The following is a 17,971-nucleotide window of genomic DNA, read 5'->3' as shown; positions in this document are numbered from 1 at the left end:
CAAGTCAGGGATGTGGTTTACACTGGACAGAGCACTGAGGAACAGAAGCAATTAAACAAAGAGCGATAAAATTCAATAATTAAAAAGATGCACAGCGGGAAGATTGAAAACACTAACTCATGCAGATGAGGTTAAAAAAAAGCCCCATGGAGTAAAGGATACATAGAAGCTTTCAAAACAATAGAGGTAGAAAGGAAAAAATGAGATTCATGAGGTCGAGTTTAGGACACAAGGAAGGGAGAAATCTCAAAGAAAGATGTTTATGGTGCTGACTAACTACAAATACGAGGCAGATCTTGGAACCAATGAGCTCTACACTACTTTTATTTACTTGTATTCAGTTCGTCAGTACATGCAACCACGTTTGGCAACGGTATTAACTGCCAATTGCTACAAATTTAAAGTCAAATTGATTTTACTTATAGTATTTAGCACACAAAAACAAGTTTATCTCAGGGATCCCTCTTCCATGCAGATTAGATAGAATTATAATATGGTGAAATAATAACAATATTAAGAAATACAAAGTGTACTAAAAGTCCTCTCAATCATTTGGTAGAGCACATTTTGAGCTGTGATATCTTGTTGAAAAATGAACTGTAAATCTCCAACACTAGCAAATTCCCAGGGTGCACTGCAGTTTTCAAAACCAGACCTTTTCAGGTGGCCTCCATTATGGAAATTGTGGTATTTAAAGCTACAGTATCTGTATGAAATATAATCTTGTAGTTTTATAATCTATAAGAAATAGATGTTGTAAGCTTTAAGGTGAAATGCATTTGTAACACTGCAGATAGTGAATAAAGTTGGGTGTCTGTAGGTGACAGGATACAAGTCTATGTGAAGATAAAATCATTGATCCTAAGGCATCGGGTCACCCTTTTGTTAGATGCCTTGCAGTCTAGATGTTTGAGATTTCCTGCTTATACTGTATGGAGGAACCTTGGTATGGAATGTGGCACGTATATGTTATTATGGTTTCTTTGTTGTACTACTATATAAGGCTGAATGTAACGCATTGTAAGGTGCTCACTCTCTAGGAGAGACGCCATGCGTTCACGCATTAAAGATCTTTAGAGAATCGATAGACGGATATTGTGTTTGTGTGTTTTGTTGTCTAACTCATCACTCTAGACAGCAACTGATTTCAAGTTGCCACAATACTTCCTTCTAGCTGTACAGCTGGACATGATCAGTAGAAATGGTGGTAAAAGTGTTGGTAACTGTTTTTTTTACAACAACTGAATATTATGATGGGAGTCTTATGATTATAAAGTGTTCAGTATCATTTTTGGGACTTTTTCTTAGATGTTTTCAATGAAAATGCGTCACTAATCAGGTAAATACAGGGTGATACTGGTAAAAATAATAATTCAACAAAGCCACATTTAATCACAATAACACTTGTGGACATTGACAAAACCTCACTGATCACTGGGGGCGGTGACAGTCCTGTCCTAAAGGTGTATTCTAGATTGATGTGTATAGGAAATACTTTTCAGCGGGGGACAGTAGCAAACCACAAAAAGAGGATCCATCACCCAAAATGCTATATTGCAATTATTAAATGTCCTTAAACTGCTCGACCATAAAAAAAGATGTGCCACTGTCTTATATTTTCATTTGGTAGAAGCTCATAATCTAAAAGAAATCTTGATTTTTGTTGTTATTGCCCAAAGGAACTAAGGAATGCAAAAAAAAAATGTTTTTTTCTGGTTTAAGTAAATTAAGTGGTTCATGCATAAATGATTTTTGTGCAGGATAAAGCAACTTTAAAAAGAGATTGCTGACCATAAATTATTATATTACTTCTACCAACTTTCCAAGTGATAGCGCTGCTGTAAACATCCCAAAACAGACGCACCTAATGAGCATGCAACCACAACCGAGTCTTTAAAATGAACGCTGCACCGCTAACTCAACCTCAAACCTCAGTCCTACCAGAGTCTCACGAGCGGGACCGCCGCGTAACCTCAGTGGAAACAAGCGTCTGAAGCGCCCGAGTGCGCTCAGGACTGTCAAACAGTGTCTCAGCCAGTAATAGGCCCATTAGTAGGTGGGAGCACTGGAACCGCAGAGTCAACAGAGGATGAAACGGAGCGACCGATCAGGATAAATAAGTGGCGGAAGAGCAAAATCGGCAACTGGGGCATCACAACACATCAGAGATTTCCTTCCCCCTCTCTCTCTCTCTCTCTCTCTCTCCCTTTGCTCCTTCCTCCATTCCCTTTCCTCTTGTGGTATACCCTCCCCTCCTCTTCCATCACAACCACCCACTCCTCCCCCCCGATCTCCCTCCTCTCTGCCTTTGAAGATGCTTTGTTTTCTGAGTTGCCTCTAATCTTCAAATAGGGTGATCTAATAATGGCCGTAAGAGTGTGTGTGTGCACGCAACTTCTGATGCACTGAACCGTGTGTGTGTGTGTGTGTGTGCGTACATGCCCCCCGCACATGTCATGTGCATGCATGCCCCGTGATGGGGAGCATCACCAGCGCATTGCCCAGGGTGCAGTTGGGATGTCATGCTGAGCTCTCCCTGTGTCTGTCTGAGATGGGTGGAGGGACCCCGTGTGTGTGTGTGTGTGTGTTGCAGCATGATGGCTGGTACAGTCAACACACACAGACAGCTGGATACCAGCAGTCTCCAGAGGGAAAAGGAAAGATGTAGAACAAAGACTCGTACACATACAGTCAATATAAATAAAAACTCCGTCTCTCCACAAACTAAACAAACCAGACGAGATGAAAGCTGTGATCCTGTTCAGATTTGACCTGCTAAATCTCACTTCAGCCGTGAAGGAAGGATCCACATGAAACGGAGGGATAAAAAGGTAAAAAGAAGGGCTCGTCTGAAGCTGTCAGGCTTTTTTTCAAGTCTCAATTCCACCCCCCTATTAGAAAGCAATCCTAAAATATCCAGCTCTCTCTAACTATCATGTATGACATTTTCAAGCATGAGTGAATATGTTGTGCACAATACCCAGAGACTGAAACAAACTCTATTTACAAACTCCCTCATCTGTTCTCCCTTCGTATATCCAAACAAATGTATCCATTAGAGTGAAAAGATTGCCTCTTACAGGGGGGAGACCTTGACAAGGAGCTAGAATGAATGCTTATATCCATCTCACCCCCCCTCGCCTCCCTTCCCTTGAAAGAATTTGGAGCGGTGGCAGCAGCAGCAGCAGCAGCCAAGGCCCATTTGGATAGTAAAAAAACTCTCGTAAGGCAGAGACCTAATTGAATTGCTTCTGATGGAAACAGGAGCTCGATACACTTTTACAGGTTTGAGTAAAGATGGAGGGAAGAGGGAAGGGCATGAGAGACATGAGGAGAGAAAGTGAGAGGCGACTGGCGTGGTGGTGGGAGGAGGAGGAGGAGGAGGGCGATGACGGGGAGGAGAATAATCGAGATGGACAGATAAGGAGGGAGGGAGAGAGGAAACAAAGAGAGGAGATGACAAAAATAGAGGGGGGGTGGTCATGATGGAGAGAGATGGAGGCGTGGAGGGTGATGGGGAGGAGAAATAACAGCAGAGACGGAAAACAGAGAGATTAATAGTTTTGATTGGCTTATCAGCTTGTCCTTTTTTGTTGCCTTCGGCGGAGGAAATGAGCTCACCCTCGTGCATAGCAACTGCGTGTGAGTAACTGATCGGTCACTAATGTGGCTGACTAATTGACGATTTCTCAATAACAGAGGCGGCCTTGCCTCGGCACAAGCTCCTTGAACACGTCGCAGGCTGCCCACACACCCTCTGGCATACACACTCGCACAAGCTCCTTCTTCTTCAGATTAAAACAAACAATAAATGATGCCCCCGTCTGTACACCATGTCAGGCTTTACACACACATACACACAGCAAACTCTCGCCTCTGGCATTAAGGCCACCCTGCCACATCTAATAAAGTCTGAGGACGGACTCAGTAGGCCATGTCCACTTTGCTCTGCTTAGGCAGCATCTGTCCTAAGCCTGATTTTCAACGCGTCTGTTGTGTGTCTCGCGTCCCGTAATCTGCGACTTCTTATGGCTCTTTCAATTTGTCGCAATTAAAATTCCATTGATTTCCATTTAGTCTGCGAGTAGCCGTTCTGTTCCATATTCAACACCTCACGCGCTTTCACTTTAACAATGAATGTCTCTTTCAGGTGACCTGGTGTGACAGAGGACGGTGGGCGGGTGGGAGGGAGGGGAGGGGTTGGTTGGGTGTGAGTGTGTTTTTGGCGTCTCTCACCAAAATCCTGTCGTCTGTCTTGCCGCTCCTGGTGTCCTGCTTGATGGCACGCACAAACTTAATGGCCTGCTTGTCCAGCACCTTCCTGATGCTCTCTGGAGAAAAGAGCAGATTCAAATTACATAATGTAAGCACACAACGGAATGAAAAGCGCTGTCCTGAGATGCACTCAGAAACACTGTAAAAAGCTTTTAAGGTGGAAATCCACAAATTCAAATACACAACCGGGTGACAAATGAAAGGAAAAAAACATGAATACATTAAGGATTCACACATTTTCTCTTTTGATACAGATTCTGATATCTTAACTGAGAACATTAGGCGATACCGCTCCAATACCACAGCTCCCCTTTATACCTCACTGCATGGGTCTGATTAGGTCATTCAAGCCTAGGCCTTAAAGTGTATTTGTATATCATGTTTAAAAGCAACTGAAGTTGACCAAAGTGCTGTACAAGTTCAAATGAACAGCAAGGAAAATATCAACAAAACAACTATAGACTGCAATGGAAAAAATACAAGGCAATATTATCATACAGTATGTGCACAAAACTAAAACAGAAACAGAAAAAACTGTAAGGTAACAGGAGGACATAACTACGCATCACTTTACACACACATTACTATTCATGAAGTGACTCACTACAACAAATGAGCGGAACAAAACAGAAAACAATGGAGTTCCTGCTGTGACAATGCCAAGAATGAACAGTAACTGCTCGCAAATATTGATAAATAGGACAATATTGTGCACAAGAGGTTGCTATGGTGCTCATAATTCTGTCAACAGAAGATTTTTATAATGGCAGCGACTATAAAGCAGGCCGGGCCAATACCCAATCTGCTTAAGGAGGTCAGTATCGGCGCTGGTAAAGACCCAGCGTATTGGATCCGTACATACTGGATGTTTCCAGACAGGGCACGGAGGGTCACTGGATGGTTTGATGACAATTAAAATGATGTGAATGGTATGATACGACCTTCGCAAATCACCAGTTCACAACCCAACTGAACACCCATGGGGGATTTTGGAGTGACGTGTCAGACGGCGCTCTCCACCACCGTCATCAAAACACCAAGAATGGTTGATTTATGGTCTTCATCAGCAGATTAAACTTGCTCACGGTCCAAAATGAACCGTCAAGTTCAACACTGAAGCCAACATGGACGATAAATCCTACAAGTGATCAGAATAATAGACATTTTTATCTGCTGCTATTTTGATAATTGATTAATCATTAAAGTAACTTTTTAAGCAAAACTCACTGGCACCAGTCTCACATATACATATCTGTTTTATTTATTTTTTTCCTTAGCCTTGTCCTTTACACACCGGGAGCGTGACGAATAAACAACACAAAAATGCGAAATACTCGCCTGTGAATATTATTTGTCTGTGGTAATTATTGTGATAGGTAAGAACGGAAGGAGTGGATCTGGTCTGCGCCGCCTTCATCAAGGTTGAAAGGAGTAATAAAGTCTGACGTCTCGGTTCAGACTACGGAGCCTCCGTGTTGTTTCATAAATCTAGTCGCATCTCAACCCGTTCCGCACAATGTAATTGGTTTATGCATTTATTCGTGGTGCGAAAGGTCAGAAAATCTAAGAAATTACATCGCTTTTTTGCAGCGTAATGTTCGCGTTCAGTGTGAAACTACTCATGACAAAAACAACGCTCGAAAAAGTATATCGACATGTGAAATAATCGCATGAAAAACAAATGCCCCTGGTGTGTATAGGCCTGTATATGTTAGTAAACTGAATATCTTTGGATGAAAACCAGAAACCCCGAAGACATAATTTTGAGATCTAGAAAATTGTGATAGACATTTTTCACTATTTCCTAATTTTATAAACCAAACAATTAAACCATAATCAAGAGATTAAACAAAAATAATAGTTAGTTGCAGACATAGGCAAAAGCAAACATGTGGCCCTTGAGTTGAGAATGTTTTGTCAACCAAGAATAGTGTTCATCCCTCGAGTAGAGTCCTAAAAGAGCACCTCCATCTATTTTACACATCAAAGTCTGTTTACAAAGTTGTATAAAGTTGTATAAAGCCGTTTGTGGCTCCGCAGGGAGGTGTGTGAAGTCTGATAAATTACCTTTAGTGATATCACTTGAGGCAGCATCAGTTGGGGCTGAAAACTACAAGTGACAAGAAAATGAAAAAGATCTGGGTGGGTGGATTTAGAAAGAGGGGAGCTTACCGGACCTCTGTAATCCGCTCCTCATCCACATTAGCCTCTACACATTAATACACATTAACATCCAAAACCCCCCAACGAACAGTCAGCGGGTAATGCAGGTATCAGGTTTTGATATCTCTGGATCTGCTGCATCTATTTTTATCCTTTTATTTATTGTCCATCTTGAGTCTGACAATGCTATAGGAGTGCAATTCTAAAGCGGTGAAGCACTGAAGCTTTTCTGGAGGATTGTGGTGGCAAAAAAACACCTTACTAAAACATATTGCGTTGGGTTTTCTTTTAATTTGTCGCCCGCCTACACATAGTGCTATTACAGAGACTTTTGATAGTAAAGAAAGCTGGACATCAGAGTATTAAAACTTGATTTAGAACAATTTTGGACCAGGTCATATGGACATGAATCAGTAGCCCCCTTTACACAGAGATTCCGCAATACTGCCAAATAGAAGATCCGCCATTGCATCGGCTTTTTTTTACACTAAACTAAACAACGTGTAACACAACAGCGTGGGCGTCCAGTGCGTGTAGTCCTGCCATGCCGGCTGTATCTTTTACACAAACATAGAATCGGCTCGGTTACTACTACGTCCACTGCCAGCTGAACAACTCTGCTCCCACTCCCCATGTTTGTACCTTTTATACCGAGCAGAGAGGCAGAATAACGCCACAACATTCCCCTCTTGAACAGGCTGTGTGATCGGAGAGCTTTTGTTTGCAATCTTACATGCAACTTAGTTCTACGGTATTTGAATACAGCTACGAATGAGGAAAATGTGCCCATATATTTCAATAAAATTACCATGATGATGCTTGTCTCTGTGTTTTGTCTTTGATCTTCAGTTTAGGGATAGACTGGTGGATTATTCCTTTAAAAGACAGCCACACAGGGGTGAACAGTCACAGAGACGAGTAGACAGCTACAAAGACACAAACTTGAGAACAGGCAGACACACACACACAACCTCTAGCTGAAAAGGACTCATAACTGGGGCTATTTTTAGCCTCAGAGAAAGAAAAGAGGCAGCCCGGCTCATCTCTACGGACCCGACCACAAGACCCAGAGCTGCAATCTTTAGGGGCCTCTATACTCCACCCCACCACATGGCTCTGCTGAAGCTCACTGAACCGCACCGGAGGCCTCCCTCCATTTACATCTCCTTCCACACTACAACCTGCTATTCACACAAACACAATGGCAACCTACATCCTCAGACTGCAAACTCGCACATATGCCTGCTGCAAGCTGTGTGAATATTCACAGTCCACATTTCAAGTGGGGCCACCCATGCTAAATGCGAGCCCACCAGATGGAGATATGGCGCGTCATGCTGCGTCACGATGCTCCCAACTCTCTCACTCACTACTACTAGTAGTACTGCACACCCGTAATTCTCACTTTCTAGCAACAACCATAAAGTTGGCTCTCACTACGCTTGAGTGAGCAGCAGCAGATGCAGGGGAGGGCGAGGCAGGGGTGGAGTGGGGTGGATGGGGGGGGATCACACCGACAGATCGAAGGAAAGGATCAGCCGAAGACAAACAGAGTCATTGACGTTAAGCCTGGGTAAGACCCAATCGCTTAAACCTTTTAACGCACTCTGTAGGCGCCCCCTGAGGCCCTGCCAGTGTGACCTCAGCATATGCTCCCAGAAGGGGTGAAGAAGAAGAAGAAGAACCAGGATGGGTCTTGATGAGTCCCCACAGTGGTTGGACACCCTGGATACTGAGATCGTCCCAAAGTCTGACCATAAGGAGGAGGAGACTCACATCCTTATTGTGGAGGGCTTTCTGCTTTACACCTCCGACCCTTTGATCGACGTGCTGAACCAACGTTACTTTATTTCCATCCCATTTGAAGAATGCAAAAAGAGGAGGTGCTCTAAGAAACTACACGGTGCCAGACCCCTCCGGCCTGTTCGATGGCCACGTCTGGCCCATATATTTGAAACACAAGAACACCGATGGTGTGTGTGTGTCTGCCTCCCCACTTTTTGTCTTTTTGACACTTTGATGGATCTGCTCACCCACAACCCCATATGAACCCTCATCTCCCCCCCCATTCCTCCCAGTCTGGTCCCCCAGTGGCAGGTGTGTTAATGTTCTAAAGCCTCCTGGCTCTTATCACCAGGCCAGACAGAAAGGGGCTTGACCAGGTTGAGCTGGTAAACAGCAGGATTTAACTCGCCTCGTCTGGATGATTAGCACTGAGACACACACTCACCTTCTTTAACACCATATCATCCAAACATGTTAAGGTGTGTGTGTGTGTGTGTGTGTGTGCTGTGCAATAAGAGAGGCTCAGCGCGCGTGCAGCTGAACCCATGCTGCCTTGCTGCTGCTGCACGCACGCAAAGCGCTCCCAGTCGCACAATAACTCCCACGCACACAAAGACACGCAGAGAGAAAAGAGAAAGAGATGAAAAACTCCTAATGAATGCACATGACTGCGCACATGCAACACTTATAAAACAACTCTTGACACGCGCTACAGGACCCCAGTGTGCGATAAATTCCACGGTGGATCTTTAGCCTGTGTGCAAATCAATCGAGGAAGTGAACACTGCTGCTCAGAAATCGATGGGATTACAATCTGCACAGGTTTGCAACAGACATTAACTCTGGGCTGGTTTTTCGAGGCATTTCCTGCAGTTAAAACACAAATCAAAACGCACTGGAAAACAGATTTAAAGAGCAGCTGAGTAAAGACAAACTAACCCCACGCGTCCTAACACACCTTTTCCTCCTCCTCTCTTTACTAAATGACATACTTCCCCCGAATAAACTCCTGTAGGAGCTCACCTGTGATTTCCCTGCTGACGTTGACGAAGCCCGCCGGTGTGCTCTCCTTTGAGGCCATGGTGCGCTCCTCCCTGCCGGTCCGACCCCTTCTCCTTCCTCAGCTCTCAAATGTCCCTCTTCTTCTTCTTCTTCTTCTTCTTCTTCTTCCTCCTCCTCTTCGCCTCTTGTTTAGCTCTCCCTCCGCGCCTAAGCAGGTGCTCCGGGCGCAGCAACAGTCCGGACAGCGTGAAGGGAGAGCGATATACTGTGGTGAGCACTCACTGGCAAATACCCGAGGAGAGGAGAGGAGAGGAGAGGAGAGGAGAGGAGAGGAGCGCATCAGACTCCAGCGCTCACCACGCACATGAGAGAGAGAGAGGGAGAGAGACAGAGAGGGAGAGAGAGAGGGAGAGAGAGAGAGAGAGAGAGAGTTTTATGGGGGTGTGAGGGTTATTGTGCCATTGCATTTTCATAATTTTGTTTAAAGGTCCCATATTGTAAAAAGTGAGATTTTCATGTCTTTTACATTATAAAGCAGGTTTAAAGGGACTGTTTGTAAGAATCAGAAATGCTTGTTAACAGCGACACCTGTGGCCGTTAAGTCAACTAAAGTCAGCGTCCTGCTCGCTCTAAATATACCTGAACGAGCATCGCTCAAAACAGTGAGGCGACACACGTCAGCTAAAACCACAATATCACTCTATATTTCACCTGCTTGGCAGGAATGTTAGCTGACCAGACGAAGGTCTCTCCAGGAATCACTGCTGATCCTAGTGTTGGCTTTTCCAGCTTCAGCCTCCGGGGTTGAAGCAGGAAAAGCTGGTCGGTGCCGGGGCTGAAGCAGGAAGAGAAACGTCATTGCCTCCCGACTGCGCCCGCAAGGAGACACTGGAGTTTTGGTCGGAGACGACAATGTTTCTTGCTGCGGAGCCTCGCCACTTCACGAGACACGGAAAACTTCTGTTGGTCTGGAGGAGCTGCAGCATTTATTTCTGCACAAACGTCCACTGTACATTTACTAGATATTCTCAGAGCTACTAACTCTTCTGCAGTGAGGAGTGAGCGCACATGCACGTGTAGAGGTGGAGCGAGACAGTGAGAACGCGCGCGGTGTGTGAGTGAAGGCAGGCAGAGGAAGAGAGACTCCGGCAACACGCGAGCACGCTTATGCGAGCGCGCATTGGATCCCGACCCGGTAGATTTATACGTGTAAAAAGTTACAAACAGTCCCTTTAAACTATCAAAATGCTCAATATACGGAGAAATACACACAGCCCGTATTCAGAAATTTGCGCGTTTGAAACAAGCCGTTATGATTTCTGTCCATTTGTGATGTCACAAATATCCAATATTTAGACCATTACAGGGTTTTAAACGTAAACATTCTAACTGTGTCCCAGTTTATTTCCTGTTGCAGTGTATGTAAATAACATCAGCTGACAGGAAGTAAACATGGACCCAAACTGTTGCCTAGCAACGCAATTCCGTTGCAATTCCGTTGAAATGCACTAAAACGGAGCGTTTCAGACAGAGGATGAATACAGGTATATTCAGGCAGACAGCATGAGGAAAATAAAGTGTTTTTTGAACATTACAGCATGTTAACATGTTCTAGTAGAAACACAAAATGAACCTGAAAATGAGCACGATATGGGACCTTTAAGGCTATTATTAAAATTATATTATAGTAAAATCTACCACACATGCTTGGAATAGTGTTCCAAACAGAGAGAGGTCCCTTCAGGTAAGATCATACAGTATTAAATTGAATGCACAGTGATGAGAGGTCCAGATTTACTTCACTCACTTCACTTGTCTCAGCATGGATACAAAATGGGATATGTGGTGCTTACACAGCCTGGTCAGTGTCTGAATTAGTTCTTAAGAACCCCTGGCTTACTGGCTAAAGGGGATCTGAGATTGATAAACAATAAACAGCATGTACTGGTAACCATTGGCAGCAATAAATCTCAAAAGGATCCAGTTAGTAAATCAGAATGACAGTACTGAGAATAATCGATAAACAAATAGTCAGAAGAGGGTTTCAGCTGCAAGAAATGTTTTGTAATCTCTGATAAACAAGATCCAAATATATTACTGACAACACCGAGTGGTGAGCAAATCTATCAAAACTTTTAATTTTAAGAGTTTAAAGGTCATCATGTATATTGTTTGTAATGGCTTTGTTGTTTTTTTATAGAATTTTAAATATTAAATGTTCAATATTAAATAAACAAGGCATTAAAAATGAATGAAATTACAAAATACAGTAAAATATAGGCCTAAAACCCAACTATTTAGTTGTGACATAATTAAATAATTAATTACAAAAAATCAATTTATTATTATTGAAAATAAATTCATTATTATGAAATATGACTATAACTTTTTTATATTTTTTTATTTAATAATAGCTTTTTTTAATAGCCAATAGGTCCTTTTCACAGCAGTCATTTTGACATGGCATCTCAGGGTGAACACAGGTGTAATTGATATAATGAATTATGGTCTCCTTCTATTTAATGTCACAGGGTCCTGGCCCACCTAAATAGAACAGGGCCATAATTAATGTTATTAATTACACCTGTGTTTACCCTGTAAATAACAATAACATGTCAACATGACAGTAGACTTGTCACCTGTAGGCCCGCCCCCATCTCACCTGTCAGCCAATCACATTGCAGCCTCACCAACCGTTACCTAGTAACAGCTAGCTAGTAACGTTACCTTTACAGTGATGTTCTCAGAGGAAAACACACAGAGGCTATCCGAAACCACCTCCTCGTTCACTCATTCACTACTACTCCCTGTTTGGGAATGATTTCGGACAAAGCCAGAGTCTTTTTTCTGTGATTGTTGTAGCTAAATTGGACTAGATAGTTAATGCTCATTGGTTAGCAACCATGGATAATATAATGAGCCCTGTGATTGGCTGAAAGGTGAGGTGGGCGGGGACTGATGACACCACTGTCATGAAAGGTGACTTGATATATAAACAGACCTTTTGTAATAAAAATTAACTCCAATAACATTGTTAATATGAAAATAAGAATGATAAAAACAATAATAGTATATTATATAATTTCGTAAAAAAATGTAAAAAAAAAATGTATATAATTATTTTATAATTTATTTTCCGTAATACAGTTTACTTTATTTATTCATAAAGATAGATAGATAGATAGATAGATAGATAGATAGATAGATAGTACCTTTATTAATCCTGATGGAAATTCAAGTTTCCAGCATCACAGTTCCATAGTGCAATACATGTTAGTAAAAAGGCAGTAAAAAAGTTAGTAGTAGTGCAAAGTACAAAGTACAAAAAAGTATACCAGATATAAAAATACAAGGAGATGAAGACAACTGTTAAAACTGAATATAGTGCAGGGTAACAGCTGTGATACACGACTATTAAAAAAGTGAATATAGTGCAGAAGAAACTGTTAAAAGTAGTATCATATGATTATTTATGGTATTTTATAATTTTACTTATTTAGGTAATACTGAACACTTGTGGGCTCTATACTTTTCTTTTTTTTTATTTAACTTTTATTTAACCAGGAAATCCTATATTAAAAATCACTTTTTCAAGAGTGTCCTGTTCAAAATAAACAGGATTAACAATGAGGTTCAGTCAAAAGGGCATAAGACTCATAGCACAGTCTATGCAACAAAATCAAAAATCAACACAAATGCAATTACAAACAATGAATAATATTTCCAATACAATCATACAAAAGATTTTCATCATAAAAGCAACCTAAATTGCACCTTAAAACAACCCAGGTGCTGTCTAAAGTCATAAAAAATATATATAAAACAATCAAAAATGTAATGAAACTCAATGAGGTTAACACACGAAGACGAAGAAGAAGAGCAGATTTTCTGAAAACTACCCAATCTTGCCATTTTAAATCCAATTGGAGAAGGCTCCAGGCAGAGGCATTTATAAAGCTCTTTTACCTACGGTAGTTCTGTAATGGAGCTATAAGTCTCATCATCACCAAATGGAGGTCAGACTGCCTGACTTTTTTTATTTTCTTCTGAACTACTGAAGACAATCTGGTCATGATGGCCCCAAAATCCTTCAGTCGGATAAACAGAAAGTTAAACATGTGTTATCTGAATGAGAAGAATCCCAAAACTTAGTCCTCAAAATCATCAAAAACACATGCAGGATTAGATCAATAGAAAAGCTTTCATCGTTCAAAGTATTCACCTGGATTCTTGTGTTCCCCGCGCTTGCCTTTTTTTTGTCAGAAAAATAAGCAATTATTTATCTGAAGAATACCTAAATAGCTCTTCACAGAAAAGTAATGGTTTTATTATGTCAGAGCAGAAAGTTGATTCCATGCTTTTGATAAATGTGTTTTTGTGGCAACATTTCTGTAATGATGTGAGGACACTGAGGGAATGGAGCCATATATCAAACACTTTCATTCAGTGTCTTTCTCCTCCGAGTTGCCAGATCACCACTCACGACTGTGATAGGATTTGGGATGGTGGGGCCAGGTTGAAGCTCAAGCTGCAAGTAACAATGATATATGATTCACCCGCTCATCTGAATGGCTGCTACTTGTCAATGTCATCGCTTATGCAACACAGTTGGGCTGTTTTTCATAGATGCAGCCAGAATTAGACCAGGATTTTTAACCCGTTTAGTCCCACATATCCACTTCCTGATATGACAAATGAGCTCATGATGATACAAATGAATGGGTTTTTGGAGGGTGCAGCTGTGTCTGGTGTCATTAACGGAAAAAAAATTGGCCCTCAAAGCAACAAAAGTGCAGTGTCTGCTTTATGCATGCTTCTATGTAAGTTTGCGCATGTGTGTGAGAGACCTTTGTGTCTGAGTCTCACTAGTGACACTTCACTCTGATGAAAGAAAACCCAGTGGGGGGCATAATGCCGGAGAGCGAGAGAGGGGGGTGGGGGCGTTGAAGGAGAAAAGGCGGAGGGCTAAAGACAGTGATAATGAGAGGTTTATAATCTGGGGGACTCTCCAGGTTTCATCGGGTTAAAAACTTCAGCGCTGTTCAAAGATGCACTTGAAAGGACGTTCCATTATTTATTCATCAATGCAGCATCTCATAGACAGGAGTCGGGATGCTCGATATGCCCTCAATTACTTGTCTGTCTAGGTGGTGTATGTGCATGCATGAATCTGCTTACATAAAACAAAGCTGGGAATAAAAAGGTTTTTACAAAGACGTTGTGTTTAAAGCAGTCACAGCTTGTGTGCAAAAAAGCAAGAAACAGTTATTTGTTGAAAATCTGTTTGTACTCAACTTCAACAAGAAGTCGAAGACAATAAAATACAAAAATCCTCTAAAGAGTACATCAAGGGGGGAGAGGCAGGAGAAAGACTCGGAGGGGGGGGGAAACAACCCAGCAATTTACAAGTTACAGGACTAAAATGCTCCAACTTCTGCAGACATTTGGTGGTCATTTGGCAGGCAATAACGACACAAGACAACACAACATCTGTGCATAGAAGAAGTGAGACAATTCACAAATCACAGAAACACTTAGTGAGGGGGAGAGAGAGAGAGAGTGTATAATACACTGGCAGCCACATCCAGTCTATAACAGCCAGCGGATATAAAAGTGTTAGCACCAGCCGCACCACTGTTCTTCCTGATGTCAGTAATAACTCAAGATGATGCTTCAAAGCAGGTTTTCGATCCGTTTCCAACATTCACCACAGGCTGGGCTCTCCTCAGTGTATAGAATGTGCTGGAGTTAACACACTCAGCTCTCAGGCTGCAGCAGCAGAGCTGTGATACACTGCCCTCATCTGGTTGAACACAGTTACTGGAACGTCCATCCCACGGACACAACACACGTTCATATTTACTGTCAAGACTGAGGGTCTATATTAACATATGCTGAACTGGAAGGTGGTATAGATCACATGATTTTTTTTCAGATTACCTGTCTCATGCACTACTGTCAGGATATAGTGACCGTTTTTAATCATATCTGCTCCATTTCCACCCCACTGCAGCTTTAAAGGGGACCAATCATGCTGATTTTCAGGTGCATATAAGGTGCATACTATTTTGGGATTCTACTAGAACGTCTCTAGAAGCTTTAATGCCCAGTCTGCTCTGATTGGTCAGCTGGCCCTCTGTTGTGATTGGTCAACCAAACCAAACTCTTCGGACTCTGCTCCAGCTCCACTCTAACTAGCTTTGTTTGAGGGCGTACCGAACTAGCCGATAGGCAGGTATTATGCAAATGTGTTACTTGGTGACATCACCACATTACAAAAGAAAAGGCGGGACTTCAAGCAAGGCATTTTGGACAGTTCAGGAGCAGTGTTTCTGTGGAAGAGAGTAACTCCCTTTGGTGTGGACTTTGGGCTTTGAAACGCAGATTTGTTTGTGGTGTTTTCCGCATGTGTGATTGTATAGTTGAAGATTGCTAGGACAAAGTGTTGTGTTACATTTCCTCTAGTTTCTTATCTCTCTTATTGTCATTGAGACTGTAGAAAAAGCTTTTTATCATTTGTCATCTTTAATTGCGTCGGGACTACGGGCGCAAATTAGCTGTCGAGCTAACTCTGGCACATTTACACTGCTGTTGTTACCGTCAATGTTGATTAATGTGCACTGGTAAACAAAGTAGCCCAGGTTTTATTCATACGTATAAATATTCTGTGAAAACAAGTCCTATAAGACGTGCCTGTTGTCTTCTGTTTTATGGTATAATTAGCTTTTGAAGAGCTTTTATAAGGCTATTTGAAAGGAAAAAAATAATTTCAGTCGCTGTCTGTCAAGTCTCTTAAACTCAGTGCCTTGTCAATCTCAATGATAGGTATGTACTAATTGCAGAAGAGGAGTGGAATATAGTCTTATTTTTCACTTGGGGACGCAGCTAAATTGTACAAAAAGTAGTGCAGCACCCGATTCAACTGTTATCAGGCCATTAAATAGGCGTTATCAGTCGCTATAAGCACCATAGATGTGGGTCAGTAGGGGCCTACTACACCTATTACGTTGTAAAAGTGACAGTGGAGCTTAAAAGCAACACGTTCTAACACGTTGTAAAACTGAACGTTACGTTTTGAATACAAAAGATTTAGGCAACATCCATCGCCCCCGACCTCCACCCCATATGGAGTTTAACAGTATCTATACTACAGCAACTGACCTCCGCTTCTGCTCCTGTCACAATAGCCTGACAACAGTTTAATCTGCAATTATTTATCACTAGCTGCCCAAAACCATTTATACGTGCCCAGGCAAGGAAAAACTCGATGGGAAACCGCCCAATCTGGCAACGCTGGTCAGGCCCCCCTCCAAATGGTCTCAAGATTAATCCGAGGGTTCGTAAAATGATTAATGGAGCAGGAAAAACATAGTTCTGTTCCACAAAATTGTACTTTTTTGTCTGATCTTGAACAAAATTACTTCCTTTCAGCCTCAAATCTTTATTATGAAACCATCTAAGGAGTTTATAAGAGGGATGTCTCTTTGGTGGAACTGCTAAAGGCGGCGGTATACTCAGAAGTGCCTGTCAGACACACACGCACACACACCTTTCCGATGTCAGATTAGGGGCCGCGTCTGACAATTTCTGCAGCTTTCCTAAAAACCCCAAATCCGACATTCACATCTGCTCCATGCTGTGATCGGCCAGCTGTGCGGAGGTGAGAAAGTGAGCCTCTCTCTCAAGCTCTCTTTTTCTTGCACAACTATTTGTGTGCAACCGAGTGCAACACTGAATGTCTTCCAGGAAAGACAGCACTTGAATAAATGTACTTTTGTTGCTTTCCACCGCTGCTATCTCTCTAGCATTTTCCAAATGGACTCGAGGGTTTGACTCCCATCTATTTTGGGCGTTTCCCAAGGGCGTGCATTTTAGTTGACCTTCACAGCAACGACTCTACTTGAGAACCCACAGCAGCCAGTTGCTAAATGAGCCTGCATACAGATTAACAGGCAGTGTGAAACAGCTGGGTACATGGAGACAGCTTGACTGCCTGCATGTGCTGCACTCCACCAGAGGCTACGCACTCGCCTTCGCCAGGGTTCCTGCTGTTACAAGGCTTTATTTTGTCTGATTCCTCTCTTTACTGCATTGGCGCCTCAAGAAGAAAAAAAAAAATAAAGATAGTGAGTTATTGGAAGTAACACGGGGGATCACTTATAAGAGCGGAGAGTGGATGAGAGCACAAGCTGAACTCTCTGGCTTTCAATCTCATGGCTCCACTGATCTGTTAATGTCACACACCAAACAGCTGAAAAGAGTATTGATTGGACATGATGCCTAAAGGGCTTCACTGTCCGTTTTTTTGCAGACGTCTTTGAGGTCTTAGATGTCTCGCAAACCGGCAGGATTTGACATCATGCCAGAACGGGAGCAGGGATGAGACCTTCACTTGAATAATTTTCAGTCAAGACACTCACATCAGGCTTTTAACCGTTTTATTGCAACAATCAGTTTGAATTTGGTGCTCCAGACACAAATTTAAAAAAGGCTTGACAGAGGCTGTCTCTGAGCTCACAGACCTTCCGGCGCAGCCTCAGATACGGAACATTCGAATGAGCATGAACCCATTGAGAGAACCGTCCTGGAATCACACAAATCTAAATGCTAATGCAAGAGGAGGCTGGAGAGGTGGAGGGAGTATAAGGAGGAGGTGGTGGAGCAGCAAGGATCAGTGCTCTGAGCATATGCAGAAGGAATGAGTGCCAAAGATATAATAGGCTGTGGTCATATATGATTGGACAGT

The 17,971-nt window shown here is 42.4% G+C and overlaps 1 protein-coding gene across 1 annotated transcript in view; it reads right to left on the bottom strand.

Annotated features, from left to right (window-relative positions):
• carmil3 (capping protein regulator and myosin 1 linker 3) overlaps positions 1–9,597 on the bottom strand; it is a 92,331-nt gene extending 82,734 nt beyond the window's left edge. Inside the window, 2 exon segments of the mRNA XM_037787806.1 lie at positions 4,237–4,331; positions 9,247–9,597. Of these exon segments, the coding sequence (XP_037643734.1) occupies positions 4,237–4,331; positions 9,247–9,304 (153 nt within the window). The 5' untranslated portion in view covers positions 9,305–9,597.
• Positions 9,598–17,971: the final 8,374 nt, after the last annotated feature.

This window comes from Sebastes umbrosus, chromosome 12 (genome assembly GCF_015220745.1).
Source record: "Sebastes umbrosus isolate fSebUmb1 chromosome 12, fSebUmb1.pri, whole genome shotgun sequence".
In the NCBI taxonomy this organism is placed as follows: domain Eukaryota; kingdom Metazoa; phylum Chordata; class Actinopteri; order Perciformes; family Sebastidae; genus Sebastes; species Sebastes umbrosus.
Note: the sequence above shows the minus strand (reverse complement) of the source record. Positions and strands in the feature narration are given on the sequence as shown.